The 21478-nt window shown below is 37.2% G+C and overlaps 3 protein-coding genes across 5 annotated transcripts in view; 2 read left to right on the top strand and 1 right to left on the bottom strand.

Moving 5' to 3' along the window:
* The window catches only part of LOC111604446 (protein TANC2), a 54144-nt gene extending 49159 nt beyond the window's left edge, over window positions 1-4985 (bottom strand). For 2 of the 3 annotated variants that reach the window (XM_030224180.1, XM_030224170.1), the window contains exon 1: window positions 4499-4985. In XM_030224180.1, the coding sequence (XP_030080040.1) occupies window positions 4499-4685 (187 nt within the window). In that variant the 5' untranslated portion in view covers window positions 4686-4985. The remainder of the gene's footprint in view (window positions 1-4498) is intronic. The other variant, XM_030224201.1, reaches the window with a different exon arrangement.
* A 13357-nt stretch (window positions 4986-18342) lies between these two features.
* Window positions 18343-19332, top strand: LOC111604445 (cathepsin L-like). The gene has a single exon (XM_023322515.2). It carries the CDS (start codon window positions 18343-18345, stop codon window positions 19330-19332), a length of 990 nt encoding a protein of 329 aa, XP_023178283.2.
* A 1087-nt stretch (window positions 19333-20419) lies between these two features.
* LOC111604444 (cathepsin L-like) lies at window positions 20420-21398 on the top strand. Its single transcript, XM_023322514.2, has one exon. The coding sequence runs from the start codon at window positions 20427-20429 to the stop codon at window positions 21396-21398; it is 972 nt and encodes a 323-aa protein (XP_023178282.2). The 5' UTR covers window positions 20420-20426.
* Window positions 21399-21478: the final 80 nt, after the last annotated feature.

Below are 21478 nucleotides of genomic sequence, written 5' to 3' on the forward strand. Positions count from 1 at the left end.
TGACTTTCAGCACGCTTACATTATGTTCTACCTGCTTTTAAGCTTAACATTATCATTTGACATATATATATATACATTTGACAACTATTCAAACTAACAAAACATCTTTTTCTCACACACACTCAGCTGCTCAGCTGCTGACCCAGTGCTGACCCTGGCTATCTGGCTGACCCACAGACATGGCCAAACCTCAAATGCAAACTCTGACCAATCTTAAGAGCTTTAACGCGCTTAAGTCACGCTTTCGCACCGCTCCCCCGCACACACACACACACACACATACAACAAATTGCTGGACAAACATTTGTCATCTTTTTGTGTTTGCAATCTAAGCAAATTCGTATTTGCTTTAGAGAGCGTAAAAAGAGTCAAAGTAATTCGCTTCCTCAACTGTGGCGAACTATTTGTAGTTGTTTTTCGCGACAATCTACAAAGCAAACTCTACTCAGATAGCGAGATATGTTTGCATGCGAGCCGAGTTAACAAGCAAAGCCAATTACCTTCGTTTTTGCTTTAATTATTGGTAAATATTGAAGCGAAAATATAAAAGACAAAAGCACGACGAACGCCTGGCGCCGCCTACAAAGTTTATCAAATACAGGTGCGACAGGTGCGCCGGTCAAAAGGCGCGACAGCCAGGGAATTCTAATAGATATGCGCTGTATTTCTACAATATATATATGTATTCTTATCTTATCAAAACTTTTCGCGTGCCAACTGAAAGAATTTTGCACAAAAGCCAGAAAAAGTTGACTAACAATTTTATATATTAGAAAAAAGTCAGACATTAAAAAATGTCAAATTATAATTCTGTGAAATTTATTTCGAATCAAAAACTAATCAGTTATAAATTATGTTTAATATATAATAACTGACTAGTTGAGATATAAACTAAATTATTCGTAATACGTCATAAAAGCTCTTGGCTGATAAATTTCCTTATAAAAAACTTAATCACAAACTGACGAAATTCTTGACGATGACTAACTACTGCTAGAGGAATGTCTTTTCAACTAAGATTAATATTAGTAATAAGACTTAAAATATTTATATTGAAGAATTGGAGACTTTTGAAGCATTTTATAAGCCTTTGATGTATAAACTTGATATCAAAGCAAACGTAACTTGAATTGACTATTTTTTATAAATTATATATCCTGTGCTTATATTTTACAAATTACATATTTGCATACATTAGGGACATTCCTTCGATGGGTTTTTTTTATTTGTGTTTTCACGTGTCCACGTCAGCTTGTTGATGTCTCTTTTGACACTGTCGGCGCTACCGTCAAGCAACGCCTACAACTTGACTCCGACACAGATGAGATATGAATTGTTGATTGTTTTTTCTCCTTTTGTTTTGTTTTATCTTTGGCCGACGCGCTTACTACAACAAAGTGTTACGCGGCTGCTATTGCCTTTTGGCAATCGAAAACAGCAATTTGAACAAACAAATGTGCAAATAATTATTAAGATTTTTTGTGTGTTTCAAATGTTTGTCGGCAATTCGACTCGAATCTTGTTGGAGGTCAACAATTCAAAAATTATTTAAATGCAAAAAAAACGTTTCATGTCCAAATTAATTGGGGAAGGTAGAGAATGAATGTGAACTGTACATAAAAGGCCACTAAAAAACAAACATTTCTTTTTTATTTTAGTTTGAAAATGAAAATCTACTAAAATATGATACGTAGCTATATAGGCCTAGCAATATATACCCTAGAAAAACACAACAATCTCTCTTTACAAACCAAATTAAATTAGTCCTAAGGCTTACCACAGCAAATTCTGTTTCATAGTTAAATATTTAATATAATAATAGATTTAGACTTTATTAATAGAAGTCTAAACAGAGTCTGGAACCATTCAACTGACCTCAAAAATCTTCAAAAAAAAAATCAATTAAAAATTCTTTTAATTTCTTTGCACACAAATTTTGTTCATGTGACGCTTCGTTTTGTAGTTGACATCAATTAAGGATTACTCACAAATTATTGATTGCCTTAATTAAAAGACAAGCCGCAATGTGATTAACTTTATGTTCGAAATTACGAAGCATGCAGAAATAAAGAGAAAAAATATTCATTTCACTAATGAGAAAAAGAGCGCCGAGCACTCAATCAACTACAAAAGATTTTGCGATGCTTTCAGCTGGGAATCTCAAGGAAAGTTGTGCAACAGAGATAGATAGAGGCTGATAGAGCGAGAGAGTGGGACAACAACTTGTCAAGGCAGCAGAAACTTTTGCAACATGCTTTAGCCGTCGGCCAAAGACGCTCAATTCAAAATAATGAGTTAATAAACTGCAGTGAGGGGAAGGGTAGGAAGAAAGAGACTAAGAGCGAGTGAGTGTGTGAGTGCGAGCGAGACGTAGCGCCTGGAAGATGAGCGCATGCAAAGTGTCAAATAATTCAAAATGTGACTGCGCGCTGGCAACAACAAATCGAATGCGATTTGCCATGGCGCAGCGGCTTTAAGTGCGCATTTCGTGCGCAGGGCTGCCAACTTGTTTGAATTTTGCATGCCATTCGCGAACAGCAGCGGCTGCCGCATGTTGCAATCTAACATCGCAGACACTTTAAACGCTCATTTGGCCGGGCGACCCGCTGAGCACAGCCGCGCAATTAACCATCCAAGAGAGCCACGGGCCGTTCCAGTCCAGTCCAGTCTAACCGTTCCCCCTCTATCCACACCCCAACTCCTTACGCCTTCTCTGCATGTTCGGCTGCACATTTCCAGCTAATTTGCCGCCAGTGTTCGCTAATAAATCTCACTCACACACACGCAGCAAAGTGCTCCTAATGAGCCCTGAGGGTGTGTTTTGGCAGCAAGACTTAACTCATTGCCACACTCATGGAACTCTTCCTCTTCCCTGTGGGTCTTTCCCTTTCTAAATGCGGAGACCTCGATATTTAAACAGCTGCATGCAAATCGCAATAGCAAAACTAAATTTATTCAATTTCTTGCTGTGCTGTTTGCTGTTTTAAATAGCATCTTAATTAGACTTGTTATGGTGGGTCAGCAGCTCTGGCAATATGCTATTAAACACACTTTGAATATGGCCACGATCAGCGTTTTTAATTTGCGGGCCATCATTGTGCTGCAATATGATTTTTATTGTAGTCGTGCTTGATTGGTATGAGATTATGTCCATTGTATGGCTTAATTGAGTACCTGTTGCTGCATATCTGTGTAAACAATTCGACAAATAAAGGTAAATATTTTCATGCTGTCAAAAATTTGTAAATTCTTTCCTTTGTGCCATTCCGTTGAAGGTCTAAGATGCGAACACACAAAGGATTTGTCTGTTGCCACTCGAGGCAAATTTAAAAACTCTCAAGAACCAAACAAATAAGCACAAGCACACACACACACACGCATACACATCTCTACACTCATTTTCTAACTCAATTGAAAAGACGCGAGGTAAATCTCAACTTTAACCTTCAACTTGAAAGCGCAGCACATCAACAATATAAACGTACAAACACTTGATACACTATTTGAACCCTCCTTCTGCCGCTCCTGAACACAATCCATGCGTGGAGACAAGCATGTGATACGTGTATATGTATTTGTATGTGTGCGAGTGTTTGTGTCTGCTTGTTAACAAATTTCGAAATAAGACATTTCTGGGAATTCTACACAGCAAACAAATAAAAGCACACACCGACAGCGCTCCGTACACTCTCCACTCCACTCTGCCCATTCTGCAAGCTTCCCTCACCGCTCTTTTTATTGAAGCTTTGGCATGCGCAACGAAAGGAGCGCAAAAGAAAAAAAAGCTTTACGAATTGCGCAAGCGTAAAGCGCATCCGAAGCCGCCGCCGCCGCCGCTGCTGCTGCTGTTGGAATTCTTATGGCATTTTTCATGGCACACACAGACAGACTTCCTGCCGACCCGTTGCAAAGCCCTTCCAATGACAAAAGAGTTGCATTGTCTCTCCATGCTAAGAGACTAAAACAACAACAAAACACAACAGCCAACGGGGAAGGAATTGGAATGTTCTGCGACGCGACATGTAAATGAGTGCAAAGCATTGCAATTTAATGCAAAAAGTAACAACATCTACAAAAGAGGGGAGTGATGGAGGGAGAGAGATATGGATAATAATGGAAAGCAATGCATTATAATGGAATTTGAGAATCTACGTGAAGTGGGCGGACGCTGCGTGAAACACCTTTTCATAATTAACGCTTAAATGAATAGCTGAATAATCAATTGTTGATTATTTACACGCTTCGATTTTTAATGATGAGCAATAAATAATTATCCAACCCTCACATTATGCAGCAATCAATAACATTTTTATGGGGTAAGCTTATTTAATTGACTTTTTCAACTTCTTTTCAACGAGTTTCTACAGAATCAATAAATAATCGGACTCAACCAAAATACTCCATGCAAACAGATGCCGTTTTCCATGATGACGTATGCCAAAATGTACGAATTTACACTTAACGGTTATTTGTTCTTATGGCACCCATGAGAATTTACCTAAGAAACTGCAGCTATACCCACTTCCAGCGCGTCGACCGGTTGTTTTATTGCAGCTCCAATTATTTTGGAAATTTATTTTATCCTTTTCGTTGTCGATGCTTCCAATGGTGTTGCTGTTGCTGCTGCTGTTGCCGTTGTTGTTGGTGTTTTTGCCACTCGAAGAGCGGTTGGTTAGTGGGAACATGGCATGTATCTTTTATATGGCAGGCTGCCTCATGTATCTATAGTATCTGTGTGTTTGATGTATTCAGAATATCTGCATTGGCATCAGTATGTGTTTGTATGTGTGTGTGGCCGTTGCAGCTGTTTGCTGCAGCCTGACGTATCCTTTGCAGTTGTTGCCAATCGATTACGGCCAAGTTACATTTTGTCTTCTCTACAGACTCACGATCTTTTCTCGTTTTAACTTTGCCTTCACAGCAACTTTTTTTGTTGTCTTCGTTTATAAAGATGTTGCAAAGGGAATTTTTCAAAATTTCAGGGAATTTTTTCTTAAATAAATGGGAATTTTTAATTTCTTTCTGTACATATTTATATTGGCAGTTATTTTATAATTTTGTATTTTTACTTTATTAATTTTTGATTTTAAAAATCGTTTTACGTATCGTTCCACTTGAAAGTAAACAGTTAAATCGAGAACTGCTCAACGATAGATAGACACACGCACAATAAGAATATGTTTTAGACAACTTCCAGGTATTTCGATACACATTTACCCGGTAGACACAGCCGGCATAGATTTCGTTAATTTTTGCAACTTTGCGTTTTTTCGGTTAAACGATTTAAACACGAGCCGCGTAATGAAACCGTATCCAAATGATGTCGCGCAACACGCGATCGCTACAGACGTAAGCGAGCGCTGGCGAGAAAGACGCGACACTCGAGCTTTAAAACGCGTTTCAAGACTGAACGAGGGTACTGAGCAGAAAAGCCAAACAAGTGTCAGCCAGTCAGCTGAGAGCGCAACTCTACAATGGAAAGTCTACACGAAATGCTTTACCGGTTAACCAAAACACAGCCTGAGCGTTGCTCACTGCGTGGGTTCTCTCTCCCTCTCTGCCACTGTCGCTCTTGCTCTCCGCAGCTGATATAAGATCTATATGCGGCGCTCAGTCCGTGTTCGCTGCGCTTATCAGTTGACTATCGCACATTTCATTTTCATTTTCAATTTGTGTGGAAAAATTCATTCACGCTTCGTTGTTGTTTTTCTTGCTCTTATTTGTATTTGTTGTTTTTTTTTTGTGAGTTTTGACTGATTGAGGCGCTGACTCGCGCTTATCACGCGTACCCGAAATAGCGACACAGCCAACGGCGCTGAGCTGATGACGCAAGCGGCAAGACTTTGCCTCGTGCTGACTTCTCACAGGTTTTCAAATGCAGATAAGCTATAATAAGGGTTACATTAGGTGCAACACGGAAGATTTCTGATGAGGGTTAACGAAGGATGGCAGACTAGAAAGTGGCAAACCTCAGGCACACAATATATAGGAAACAACTTCAAAGACAAAAGTCTACAAGACACAGAACTACTTAACGAATGTTCAATGAACTAGCTTATTTACATGTCTACAACTCCAAAACTTTTGTTCATAGATTCCTGGCTTTCATTTACTTGTAATATTTAATTATTTTTGATTTCATACCACAAATTCAAATCATTTTGTTAAAATCTAATCAAAAATATTTGTATGGAACGCACTTATCATCACTTGCTTATCATCTATAAAATAAAACACACTGATTTTTGCATCATGCTATTAAAAATAGAGCTAGCACAGATTTCCCTTTCGAAATTGTCGAATATAAGTGTCTATTATTACAAATCATCATCTGCCACAGCGCGGCTCATTAATCAAGATTGTGTCACAGGAATTACCTCATTTGTGCGCCTTACATGTGCTTCACTGTGTGGGCTCTGATTGGTCTACTTAGCAACTACCTGATTTCCATTGTGCTAGAGTGTATTATGGTCTATTGTTCTAAATGCCGACGGCGACAGAGTATTACGTGATTAACAGTGGTTGGTCGACAATTGGAACATGTCGCTAGATTTCATTGGATTTTATTTAACAGTTATCGGAATTATGTTTATCGATATGCATGCTACTAGATGACGCCTATAGATTTAGTACATTGTAATTGTAATATTTCGATAAATTCGATAGACAATGTCTTTGAAATTTATCGGTATGAGTCTTATTTTCCTATTTCATATAATTTCAGACATGTTCTCTATAGATTCCCTAAAATTTTAATGCAATAGTTTCATAGTTAGGTTCATTAATATCACTGTAATGGTAATCGATATCAATTCGATAATGCATTGATATATTTTCCAAGATTTATTAAGATAGTAATTGAAGTATATCGAAATTAGGCTTATGTTTTGTAGGTATGGGCTTAAATTAGGCATATTTATGTATGAAGTTAAGGGTGTAATACATAAAATACTTTAGCTGTAGCTGATATCTACAGTGGTTCACAGCTTATTTCAACCAGCACCTTAAAAAAAGTTTGTTGGGCTATAAAATCTAAACTATTGGGGGTATCCCGAAAATTTAAATGCAGGTTGTTAATATAAAATCAATTCATTTATTTTTTTTAAATTTTTTTAATATTTAATAATGTTTAAAAACTGTATGTAAGATATCTTCCATAAATGAAAGACTCACGAAATTGAACTTTAGAAAAATTAAAATTATTCTAAAATTATTATTTTGAATAAAGTTTGATTTAATACTTTCGGTTTTTCATTTTTCATTTCTAAATATACTATATAGATATATATAGATATATAGATAAATCTCGAAATTATAAAATTTATTAAAATTAAGTTTCAATATAAAAGATTAAAACAAATGTATAGAATATTTCTAAGCCTATATACATAAGTGTTCATAGTTTGTATTTCCCTTCATTTCTCTTATGCCAACATTTACTTCCCGAGGAGTTTCTATATTTCTATTCTGACTGAAAAGTGAAACCATTAATTTTAGAAAACTGCTCAAACCATCCACCTAAATATATCTCTAGCTTATCTATGCTAAAAAAAGAGAAGAGTTGAGACAACGAAATCTACAACCGTTTGCAGGTCATAAATACTGGAAGAGCCAATCAATATATATATATATATATAGGTATATAGGTATATATGTATATATCAGTTGTGGGAAATCGTTGAACACACAAAATGCATTCAACTAGGCGGACAGACGTTGTTATTGGGTGTTCGCTGTAGCGCTCGATGTTAATAAATAGTCGCTGGGGCAAGAGATGCGACTGGACGATGTTAGCTGGTTGTTGCCACAACAAAGTTGCAAGCGAAGTTTTCTTTGGGTTCTTTTACTTCTGCCCATCATCTCTCTCTCACTCTGCCTCTCTGTCTCTTTCTTTTGTCAGCCGGTTTTTGGTGCGACGGACCATTCGTGGCAACTACCGTTTGGTCTTTTGTTTGAGTTTGTCTTGTGGCCGTCAGCTCGACGGAGTCTATTTGTAGATACAAGCAATACCTAACAAGCGGACACTCCAGCTCCAGCTCCAACTGCTGCTGCTGTTACTGCTGCTGCTGCCACTGACTCCTCTCAATCCTCGCGCACACCTCTCGCATCCCTTGCGCTTCTCTTCAACTATTTCTTGCGCTGTGTGTACTTAGGTCTTGTTATACTCTGTACGCAGGGTGTGTAAGACGAGGATATTCGGTTTGTTCAGAATGTTTTAGATGGAATATAAACAGACAGCTATAGTCAAAATATAACTATACTCTGCTCGCAGATTATATATATAATATTTAGTATTTAGTAAAGTATAAAGATATATAAAGGTACACAAATTGATAAAGGTATATAGATATATAGACTGTATACAAATCTCTTCAAAGATCAAATTGTGCTCAGTTCGTCGAGTGTAAAGAAGAGTATATTGGTTTTGTTTGAACTGCCTTTCGTACTTCATGTAAGTTCTATACTATAAGAGGAAGAACTCATTGTATAAATGATTGTATAAATGATAGTCTTATATAGAAATAAATATATAGACTCTCTGAAGATAGTCATCGAAATCATTGAGAACACAAGCACTTTTCAGCCTTATCTAAGTTTCAGAAGTTATATAAAACAGTTATGCTAGATATTTATTTGTTAAGCTAAAGATCATGTATTTTATAGATCATGGATATTATTATACTCAGTTGTTCAAAATTTGCTAAACACCCTCCCATGAGACCTTAAAGTAGCAAGCAAAAGTTCTGAGATTTCGATTGAAAGAACAATCGAAAGATTGTCCTAGTAAAGGAATAAGTATAATAAACTGCAATTCTTAACACTCAAACCTACAGGATATCCTATCTATCCTATCATATCCTAGAGTGTGCGATTTTCAAATCTAAACTTCAGATATTTACATCAAAAAATTCCCTTTCGACTCAGCATATTTGCACGTCAAACAGAGCAAGGCACAGTCGCTTATACCCAGCAGGAAAGTTCTCACTTGTTCTACCTGTATTTCTTGGGGGACCGCGTTGCTTCTGGGTCTCACTGCACGTTCTCAGCGCGCTATCTCAAGTGTTTTTTAAAAGTTCTTCAGCGATAAGCAATGTAACTTTATGGCCACTCGAATTCTATGCTTCAGAGTCTAGCGGCTCCGATGGATCGCTGTGGCTTGGACAGCTTAGCAAACTGCAATATACAATCATCATTATCGTCATTGCCACCACCATCATCATCATCATCATTAACATTATTATTCAGTTTGCAAAGGTGCGTTGTGCACATGATGTATGTATATATGATTCATGACTTTTCACTTATGCACGCGAGGCAGGGCAAAAAGAGTGTGGAATATGGATGAAAATAATGCACAGTGGGCATTACTTGATATGTTTGATCAAAAAAGTTGATAAATATGAGAAAATTGACTTGAATTATAAGTATGAATTTCAGACAACTGGCTTTGGTTATGGAATAGTCTTTTCTAGTATTAAGCTTTTTTTTCTAACATTTTTTTATTAAATATTTTAATTTTTATTATGTAATTAATTGTTAATATTTAAAGATTTCTTGGCAAATTGACAGGGTATTATTTTTATAAATATTATATATATTATTTTATATATTTTTATTTATATTATTATTATATTATTATTATTATTATTATCATTTTATTATTTTTTTATTTTTATATAAATGTTAGCATTTCTAAAGAAAGAAATTTTCAACTAATTAGTTTAGCTATCAAAAATATACCAGAAAAGTATCACAAATATATCAAATATTTGACCTATAAGTTATATGTAAAATTTTATATATTTTATACATTTTACTGTTTTTTTACGCATTTTAATTAACAATAATAAAAATAACTTATCTTTTAGATTCTTCCACCTTTTCGATTATTATATTAATTTTGGATTCGATTATTATATTCGATTATTATATTCGGATTCGATTATTATATTTGTTTGGACCATTTTCATTTGATTACAAATAAATTTAAAGTTTCCTGTTTCGACCACTAAATGCTCAATTTGCGCCACTGTGCGCAGCTTCGACGAGTCTGACACTTAACCCTTTGCATAAATTTTCATCAGTTTTGTGGTCGGCACGTAAATTACTGTGACATTGCACATTGCAGCATCATTTTGCAATTTGTTGAATAGATTTCGTTGCATTCTGCGCCGTTTTATTGATTAGTTTTAAATTAAAGTTGAGCGTGCGCACGGGAGGAGCAGAACGGGCTAAAACGGGGCGGCATAAATCCCAACGATTTTCTTATTAGAAACTGTCAATGTCAGCGAATTTCACCCGAGGGATATAGAAAGACATGCACATATATATGTTTACATATGCATATCCAAATTTATATATATATTGTTCGATGATTTATGACCCTGACTGGCCTGTTAAACATCTGTGTGAAATGGTCTGCCTGGCAGCCTGATGGCTTTCACTGCAGCTCTCTCGCTCACTCACTCCTCTCTCTCACTCACTCTCTGCTTATTTAGTTTGTTGGTTTTTGATGTGGCAATGAATGTGGCTTCGTTTTTGCGGGGGTCAGCCACCGCCTTGCGGGCCACCTTTCTAATGCCGAGCATTAAAAGGAGTCTGCGAGCGGATCATTAAAAGCTTTTTGTGCATTTTGTATTTGTGTCAGGTAATGAAGGATTATAAATGGGTTTAGTTGATGTACCTGGTTAACCTGTCCGGATGCATTGATCGATTGCCTGACAATCGTCAACTAGCCTACGAAAGTTTAATAAATGGGTCAAAGTGAAATCCATTTGGCAAAAGAAGCGCATAAATTCATCAAAATGTCATTTTGCAGGGAAACTTCACTAAATGGTAAATTGCTTGAATAATTGAATTCAAAATTGATTGCAAATTATGAGATTTTCGGAACTGAAAACATAAGCTATATAACTAAATAAAATACAAATTGGAGGCTTGATTAGAATTCGAGCCGATCGCATGTCATAAGAATCGTAGAGGAAAGAGGCGCTCGAGCGTTGGTTAAATCAAGACTTGAGCTGATCACAGATATATATATATATATATATATATTTTCAAAGCTTTATTTTCATATAGTTAATATTGAACGATCACTTACCGCTCTCCGCTGCACTCAAGCACTTGGCTGCCGTCTCCTCGTCCAGTTCCTCGGCGGGATTGCCATTGCCAGTGTCCAAGACGCAAGTCACACTGGCGGAGCCCCAGTCGAGGGCGCTGATGCCATCGTTCGATATCAGCGACAGATCCATGGGTGGCACGCAGGCGCCACGCAATGTGCTCGCCGAGCTCATTATGTAGTTGAGCTCTAATGAGGAATTCATGGAGCCGCCATAAATGGAGCTGGTCTGCGATGCGCAGGTTGAGTCGAAGCTGCGATTATTTTTGCGGCGTTTCTCGGGCGTGGCATACAGCGGCTCTGGCGCTTTCTTGGGCGTGGCTGCTGGGGTGGACAGCTCACTGCCAAAGGAGCTGTTCAGTGTGCCATAGCAAGAGGTCATCATGATGTCATTGCGATTGAAGCTGGGCTGCCAAAAGTCCTCCTCCACGTTGCCAGAGTCGGCCAGCTTAGTGTTTGCTGCTTCATGCTGCTCCTCAGCGATCAGCTCGTCCAGATAGTCGGCATCACATAGACGCGACTCATCGATCATGGCAATGGTGTCGGGCACATCTTCATCCTCGTCCGTTTGCGCCCCATCCTCATCGTCATCATCCTGCTCGTCCTCCTCCTCCTCCGTTGCGTAGCTTTGACCAGCGTTTAGCTTTTGAAAGGTTTCATCTGCCTGCTGCATGAGATCATAGGCACGTGGTATGGATGAGCCGTGCAGGGAGTCGGAGTCATTCTCCTCGATGCAGGACAAGTGGCGCGTGCGAAAGCCATAGACAATGCCGCTGGCATTGATGTTTGGCGGTGGATGTATAGGCAACGGCGGCGTCTCCAGCTCCAGCTTCACGTCCATTGACTGCAGTTGCATTGTGGCCATTGACATGGGGTCAACTGCAAGCAGAAAAACGTGTGCAATTAGTCCAAATGAACAACTGTAAAAGAGCTTGCTTATTGCACATTAAAACGAAAATTGAAATTGAACGCCATTTGGGGACTTGACTTTAACGATCCACCAAATGCGCCATTAAACTACAATAGGAAATAGAAGCGAAACTCGAGCAGTCGAGGAGACGATACTCTTACGTTAGAACTTATAAAAAATTAAATATAAAATGTTGCTTGGTGAAATAAATGTAAATAAAATATATGAAGTATTAAATATATAAATAATAATAATAATAAATACTATTATAGTAAATTAAAAATATATAGCTAAAAAGCTTAAGAGCAAAAAATAATGTATTTATCAAATATTAATTTATCAAATATTTATCAAATATTAACTATTTAATTTTTACTATATGTTTGCGTTTTTTTTAAGTTTATATATTGAAAATTTATGTTGAAGTTATTGTTTTATTTATAAAATTTTTGGTTAAAAATTTTAAAAATGTATAGCATATTTTTTTAAATAATTAAATTAAAATTTTTATCATTGAGCATATATTCAAAAATTAAAATACTAGCCATAGCAATCGAAATATATTGACCAAAAAAATAAATATATAATTAAAATATATTTTTGCTGTATAAATATATTATAAAATATAGCTACATTTAAGCAAATTGGTAATAAAATAATTTTAGTTTTATAAATATTAAGGTAAAAATATTACTTCATGTTTTTAAGACTTGCATAAGTTCAAGGTGCTAATTTTAATGAGTTCTTCAATACAGAATGTATAATCAATATAATATATGATCCATTAAAAAGTAAACTAGCGAACTTAGCTATATTATAATTTATTATTATTATATATGTTTTATATATTAACTGCTTTAAAGTATAAATCTGTTCCTCAGATAATTTTTGCAGCAAGAAACTTTGTCATTATATCGGTTCGCCTGATCCGAATATTTCTTAACTCAGAGTCGAGATACATGCACATACATATTTTTCTGTGGGCGTTACATATTTCGTGTCAACATTCGAATACCCTCGCTCTGCCATAAAAATGCACTAAAATGGCAGCCCAACTGCTCAGCGCCAGCGGAAATGAACTCCAGCTCTGATCCATGCTCTTCTCTCTAGTTTGCTATGCCTTATAGCTGTCTCCCTTGCTCTTTCTCTCGCTCTCTCGTTCAGCTTCGCTCAGCTCCATGTGTTAGTTTCCTACGCTTTTATGTATCTTTAGGTGCGAGCTTGTAAATGATAAGCCTATGGCTTTAATGCATCTTAATGCCAGCGCAATGTGAAATTGTTTCAACATAAATCTGGCAGCTCACATGCGCACACGCCTGGTAGCCAAGCAAAACACACACACACACACATACGCTCACTCACTCAAAGTGAGAGAGAGGTAGGAGACGGAAGTAGACTCACGATAGATGCGCACGCAACTTCCCCCATTTATGGGCAACTCCATTTGGTTGCCCCCTGCAACGATTCTGTGCGGCATGTCTGCGTCGCTGTGGAGGGGGATGAGCGCGCGCGCGTTGCTGCAGTTGTTGTTGTTATTGTTGACGGTACATGGAACTCGTAATAGTTCTGCTAGCGTCAGCGTTGACGTTTGCCGTCGCATTTCCAGTGTCAACATGCAATGTCGACGCACTCTTGACATTTCCAGACGCTGTTCAAGTAGCTCTGCTTGCTGCTGTTCGCTCATCTAATGTTCACTATTTTTAATTTGCGGGCCATTGGGGAAAAACTAACACAAAGCGCACGCGTTGCAGTTGCAGTTGCAGTTCCATTTTCGCTTGGTATCGTTTTTTGAGTGTTTGCCATAAGCGAAGAAATTTTGCATTTTTATGCTTATAAACGGGTCGATATGTGCTTTCGATGCTGATTTCAAAAGTATCGATGCCAAAGGCGTCGATCAGCCACTTTGTTTGTTTGCCACTGTCCCGCTGTTGTCACATCCAACAGCTGCCGATATGTATGTATGTTTAATGTTTTTATAGTGCCTACACTGCGCGACAAATTGTATACCTTAAAACACCTGTGCAAATGACTAAGTAAAGTTCTTAAAGCAAAATGATGGATTATTGGCAAATTAGCCATAACATGTTGTCAAGTAAATTAAGAGCTTATTCTTGTAACCTACCAACTGGACTTTTGCTGCGAATTGGAACTAGTTTAAGATTTTAGTATGAAGAGGTATTTAATTAGCTTTAAAATTAAAGTCTGAAAATGGGAGCTGACTTCACCTCTCTGATGTAAAGCTAAGCCTATCTGAGCTTAAAAGTAAATAAATTATTTGCAGCAGTTTGTTTTAATGAGCTAGTTCAAATGAACCAGCATGTGAACGATCCTTTTCTGTCTATTTAAATTGAGCCATTTATGCCCTCATATCCTTAAAAGTTCTAGGCGAAGTGCACCAACAGGTTTTTCTCACTCCAACTCCTGCTCTCTCTGACTCTCCATTTATTAGATATTTGCATAACACTATTTTCTTCAGTGTACGCTTCATACAAACACTAGCGCAGCAAACAAATTACTCGAGGCGACAAGACAATGCTGGGCTTGGCTAGGCCAAAAATAGATCAAGCAAACTATCGGCTCGGGAACGGGAACTGGATCGGCAATGCTCATAGGCAGAGGACCTAAACGCAGCTATGCATTTTCTTTGTTGTTGTTGTCGTGCGCCAAAGCGGGAAAATGCATCGGGGAACAGTTGGGAACAGCAGCAGCAGCCGCAGCAGCAAAAGTCAAGGATCCCCAGCAAACTGCATTAAACTACTTTCGGCATTCAGTTTATTGCGTCGTCTCGTCGTGTGTTTCTACTTTTAGCTGCTGGGAGCCCCCCGACTCCGACTCTAACTGTGAGAGAATCTTGAACTTGTGCTGCGTTCACTCTTTTGCTTGATGTTTACGTTTTTCCTTAGTTTTTCTTTATTGTTTTTTTTTCGATTTTTTTGTCGTTTGTTCTTTTCTCTTGTGGAAAGTGAAATGAAAAAGTGGAAAGGGGAGCTGCCGGCGACATATTTCAGTCGTATTTTCCAATTTAAATTGAAGCTGTTTTTGTTCCAGACATTGGCACTTAAATGCTTTGGGATGTGGTCACTCATTGGCGCTATATTTGGTATGCTTGCAGCATTTGATGCAACATGGAAGAGGCATGCTAATTCTGTCAACCAGCCCTGACATCAAATTACATTCGCATTACTCATTTACCAGGGGGAAAGGCAACTCAAGTAGAAGCTATCAATGTAGGGTATACTTAATTGATATAGGGTATACATTTATGATATAGGGTAAACTTAAATAATGCAGAGTATTTTTATATACATCGATCTAGTGTCAAAAATTGTAATTTGATTAAAATTTATTTTAATTAAAATTTTGTTCTTAATTTATATTTTCATAAAAATTATAAACACTTTCATAAGCTTTAGTTTTATGTGATCTCTGATTTATTACTATAATTCTTTTAATTCAATTTAAATATTTTATGATTTATTTGAAATATTTATAAAATTAAATAATATTTCTTTTTATACTTTAAAAATGTATTTTTAACTGATTTTTATTAATAAATATCAATAATATTTTAATAACTTAATCCATCGAAAATTCTTATTTTAAACAGATTTAAATAATTTTTTTTTTAATTTTGATGTTTTTAATATTTGTTCATAAATTAAAAATTGAAGTTTTTTTTAATATTTAGAATATATATTAGATTATTCAAATATTTAATGAATATGAATATATTATTTGACAAAAAAATATTTTATAAATATAAGTGGCATTAATTAAACATATAAAGTTAAATGTTATACTTAATTAAATAATGCAACAATTTTTCATACACACCTTTATAGCTATATTTTATTTTAAAACGATTTTTTCTTCTTAGTTATCTTTTCGAAATAAAGTAAATTCCAAAGTCCCCGCAGTTGTAAATTTGTGCATTAAGAGCTTTATAATATGAGTTTTAACACTAATTTTGTATATATATTTATGTGAGTTATCCTTTTTGATATTTTTGGTATGTTTTGATAGGAACCGAGCACAATTGTTTATCACTAATGCTTAAATTTCGTAGACACATTCACTGATAATCCAAGGCACAGCATTCATATTTGAAATCGTATACGTATATCTATATCTATATCCGTTTCGAATTGGCTGCCGTATCTGTTTCTCTCTCTCTATACCGAACGCGCGTTGGAATGCAATTGAATCGATGCTCGAGCTGTGAACACTGTGAACAGCCCAAAGCATCAGCCCTCGGCAACAAGAGACCCTCGGCTCCTAACTAGACGAAGACAAGGAGAAGTCAGAGCAGCACGAAGACGAAGGCGAAGACGAAAGGCATCTAAAAATAGTACCAGCCGTATCGGACGTGCAGTCGACGCGGGTCCGTCACTTTGCTGTTAGATTCCTTACCTCAGCAGACGCTCTGTCTGTCTATTTCGAAAGAGCTCGGAAATATGCAAATCCCGATTTTCTTCATTCTCTGACGACGAGTCTCTTTACAGAAGTATAGAAGTCAAAGTTTTTGTAAGTGATATATAAAAATTTAGTATGACCAATGACAAATCACTTTCAAAAACTTAGGCAGTAATAGATCTTATAAGCTTGCCCTTAAATGTTCTCCACGAGTCTCATATCTTTGTCAAAACACAGATCTGGTATGCAATATTTGATGTCTCTAAATGGCTTTAGCTCTGAATAAACTTAAATATTTTCTAAAGATTTTTCCAACTTATTTATATATCAACTTGAAAACAAGAGAATAAATCTGAAATTCCTGAAAGTAATCATTAAACATATTGCTTGTTTTTTAAATTTTAGATAGACATAGAGAGACACTTTCCAAATTATTTTATACAAAAATATTCAAAATTCAATTATACGTGAGCTAAGCTCCTTTACACTCCATATCACTATGTCACTATAAGCTCATTAATTGAATAAGATGAGACTAGTTAGCCGATGCAATAGATACATCTAAACATATTTTGCAGACTATTCAATAGATACAGCTAAACATATTTTGCAGACTCCAAAAATAAATGTACTTATATACAATATGTTTTTCAATTAATAGCATCAATTTTTTATAAACAGAACTCCAGTAAACAACGGAACGACAAACTCTTCGACAGCTAAGCAACTGTACCCACTGTGCCAGTGGCAACAAGTCTCTGTGGATGTCAGGATTCGTGCAAAGTTCATTGAACTCAGCAACAGGAGTTGTCGTACGGACGGAAATGGACACAAATATTTCATATTATATAGGTAGGGTGTTGAGCATTGGGAAGAAACCACAAGACGGGCGACGCATGCGCAGCAGAGTTTGTTCACCTCTTGCGCCTGCATCCGACAGATACAAAGATACAAAGATACAAAGATACACAGCGACACACGGAACGTACTAAGTAATTGCAGTTACGCACGGATTGTATTACACGAGACCAGGTTTTGCTTCAGTGGCTGTTGTTTTTGGGGAAACTAGATTCGTTGCTCTCGTCTTTGATTTTTCCAAGCAACTGTTTCAATCTCTGTGTGGCTTTCTATTTATCAACGACTTCACTAATATCATTTCCACTTTCCTCCACCGAAAAGGTGGGGTGGCCTTCGAGGGGCAAATGATTTGTGACACATTCCCGATGGCAACTTATCTGAAATTTCGTCTTTGATTTGTTCTCGTGATTAATTATGCTGGGAAAGTAGCATTCGAGAGATTTGGTATTTTATTTACTATATGATTTATATTTAATACATTTTCTTCATAGTTTTATTATCGGCAAAACTGGAAAATAAAATTTCAGATTGCAATATTAACAAATTATTATATTTATATTTTATAGGAAATTAAATATGAATCAATGAAATTCTAATAAAAATATTATTAATATTTCTATATAATATATAAATATATTAATTCAATATTTAATTAAACAATATTTAAATCAATTACAATAGCATTTAAAAATTTCCAAGGGATTATAAATGTCTTGAATTATTAAGAATAGCAAATAGAAATTGAATGAATATTTTTAGAAAATTTATTGCGCCCCAGAGTATGCAACATTTTTTGCTATAACTTGATAGATGCACGTAATTCTTTTAGCTCAGAATGTGAAACTTTTTGTGCTTAGAAAAGACTCATTTTATGTTTTCAATTTAAGAGTTAATAAAATGAACGCATGTTATATATGAAACGTCATCATTATATAACCACAGCCACACAAATTTATGAGGGAAATATACCAATTCGTGGCATGATAAGAGTATTTAAAGTAGCGAAACTTTGCGGACTGGTATCAGTGTTTAACACTTAAATATGAAGTCGGTTGTGTTCTTGTTGATCGCGCTAGTCGTGGCATCCAATCAGACGCTCAACTACGAGGATGTGCTTGCTGCCGAGTTTGAATTCTTCAAGATGGACTATGAGAAGAGCTACGAGAACAGCTACGAAGAGAAGCTGCGCAGCCAGATCTTTAAGCGCAACAAAGAAACCATCGACGAGCACAACGCACGCTATGCCAGAGGCGAGGAGACTTACATGATGGGCATCAACCAATTCTCAGATATGCTGGCAGAGGAGTTCCAGGAAATGATGCTGTCAAATGTGAACACCTCTGAATTTGCCTCCAGCATTGACTTCATCTATGCGCCTCATAACATTGACATACCCCACGAGATAGACTGGCGTGCAAAGGGCGCTGTTACCGCAGTGAAAAATCAGGGTGAATGCAGATCCTGTTGGGCGTTCTCTGCTACAGGTGCTCTGGAGGGGCAGCACTTTATAAGGACAAAGCAATTGATACCGCTATCCGAACAAAATTTAATGGACTGCTCCGCGCGGTATCAAAATTATGGCTGCCGCGGCGGCTGGCCGTCACATGCTTTAAAATATGTGGAGGATAATAGAGGCTTGGACAATGATCAGGCATATCCATATGAGGGCCACGTTGGAGAATGTCGTTTCCGTCGTTCAAGCATTGGAGCCACAGTCTCACGAGTGGCACAAGTGCGACGCGATGAAAATGCATTGGCCCAAGTTGTCGCAGAAAAGGGTCCTGTTTCGGTAGCAGTCGATGCAAGGAGATTACAGCATTATCGGAGCGGCGTCTTCAACGATCCGATCTGTGGCGATCCCGTGAATCATGCCATGCTGGCAGTTGGTTACGGCCACGACCAGCGTGGCGGCGACTTTTGGCTGCTCAAGAACTCCTGGGGTCGCTGGGGAGAAGAGGGCTACATGCGCTTGGCCCGCAACCACGGCAATATGTGTCAGGTGGCCAGCTATGCCATTCTGCCCATTGTCTGAAGGACATGGCAGCAATTAAAGTAACCCATCTTAGCCTCAAGTTCAAAACTTTTCTCAGTGTCTCAGTCCATGTCGGATTTGGAATAAAATTGAGTGTTTATTATATATAGACATCGATTCATATCAAATTAAACAAACCAGCATATGACTAACTTTTTAGATTTCATTAATCAGCGTTAATTAAATAGGCTTTTGAAATGGCATGAATCAAAATGTTGAGTGATATAAAATGCATTAGTAATTAAGAATCCAGTAAGAAGGGCTCATTGAGACTTATTAAGGCTTTTAAAGTTTTTCAAATTAATACAATAAAGAAGCGGAAATATATAAAAATTATTTAATATTTTTATTGCATTGCTAAAAATAGGGCACAAATTGTTTTGTCTTTTGTACACATTTGTAGAATAATAATAATACTATTATTACTTATTAAAAAATAATAAATCATTCATACATCGACGTTTATGTTACTGTTGCTATCCATTCTCGTTATGATGATTAGTTTATATATATATTTTTTCAATATATAATATATATATATATTGAAAAATAGTAAAGCCAAACACCCCTGACAAACCTAAAAACTGATCAGAAACCATTAAAAACGTTGTAATCGGGTGCAACCGACCGCATAATACTCGTTTAGATCCCAAAAATAACAAAATTTATTTTTTAATTTTTTATTTTATTATTTAAAAAAAAATATTTTTTAATAGGCCAGGCTAACATTAAGCAGAGCTATCTGTAAGTCGATTGAGATATATTTATATATATTTCTAATATGGCCAATCTTTAGAGAGGGTGAATAGTAGCTTCTCAAATATTGGCATTAGTATTAATATAATAGATATAAAATTATCTACATCCTTTTTATCTAAGGGATTTCCGAACGGGCAGCGAAGAGGACATTGCACCCAGCCAATATTCTCTTTTTGTTTCGTGGACGAGTATAACAATAATAAACGCTTAGCCACACAAATAAATTCAAATGTAATTTCGATACGGGCAAATTACATTATACGGGACATAATGGGTATATATAAAGGAGTAAACCTTTCCAAGCTGGCTTCATTGTTCAAGACTCAAAGCTGAAGATGAAGTCGATTGTTTTCTTGGTAGTCGTCCTAGCCGTGGCATACTGTAAGGCACTCAACTACGATGTGCTTGCTGTCGAGTTTGAGTCCTTCAAGGTGGACTATGAGAGGAGCTACGAGAACAGCTACGAAGAGAAGCTGCGCAGCCAGATCTTTAAGCGCAACAAAGAAACCATCGACGAGCACAACGCACGCTATGCCAGAGGCGAGGAGACCTACATGATGGGCATCAACCAATTCTCAGATATGCTGGCAGAGGAGTTCCAGGAAATAATGCTGTCAAATATGAACACCTCTGATTTTGCCTCCAGCATTGACTTCATCTATGCGCCTCATAACATTGACATACCCCACGAGATAGACTGGCGTGCAAAGGGCGCTGTTACCGCAGTGAAGAATCAAGGGAAATGCGGCTCTTGTTGGGCATTTTCCGCTGCGGGCACTCTGGAGGGTCAGCACTTTCTAAAGAGCAAGCAATTGATTCCGCTATCCGAACAAAATTTAATGGACTGCTCCGCGCGGTATCAAAATTATGGCTGCCGCGGCGGCTGGCCGTCACGTGCTTTAAAATATGTGGAGGATAATAGAGGCGTGGACAATGAACAGGCATATCCGTATGAGGGCTACGTTGGAAACTGTCGTTTCCGTCGCTCAAGCATTGGAGCCACAGTCTCACGAGTGGCACAAGTGCGACGCGATGAAAATGTATTGGCTCAAGTTGTCGCAGAAAAGGGTCCTGTTTCGGTAGCAGTCGATGCAAGCAGATTCCAGCATTATCGGGGCGGCATCTTCAACGACCCTTCCTGTGGCCAACATGTTAATCATGCCATGCTGGCCGTTGGTTACGGCCAGGACTTTTGGCTAATCAAGAACTCCTGGGGTGGCTGGGGAGAGGAGGGCTACATGCGCTTGGCCCGCAACCACGGCAATATGTGTCAGGTGGCCAGCTATGCCGTTCTGCCAATTGTGTAAAGTATGTGACAGCATTTTAGCTGCAAACAGACATAATTAAATAGTGTCTTAATCAATTCTTTTATGTAATGAATTCATAT

This window comes from Drosophila hydei, unplaced genomic scaffold (genome assembly GCF_003285905.1).
Source record: "Drosophila hydei strain 15085-1641.00,03,60 unplaced genomic scaffold, DhydRS2 tig00000001-arrow-pilon, whole genome shotgun sequence".
In the NCBI taxonomy this organism is placed as follows: domain Eukaryota; kingdom Metazoa; phylum Arthropoda; class Insecta; order Diptera; family Drosophilidae; genus Drosophila; species Drosophila hydei.

Bases quoted from the DNA above. Each gene is read 5' to 3' on its own strand.
- LOC111604445 (XM_023322515.2), top strand. From the start codon at position 18,343: ATGAAGTCGGTTGTGTTCTTGTTGATCGCGCTAGTCGTGGCATCCAAT.
- LOC111604444 (XM_023322514.2), top strand. From the start codon at position 20,427: ATGAAGTCGATTGTTTTCTTGGTAGTCGTCCTAGCCGTGGCATACTGT.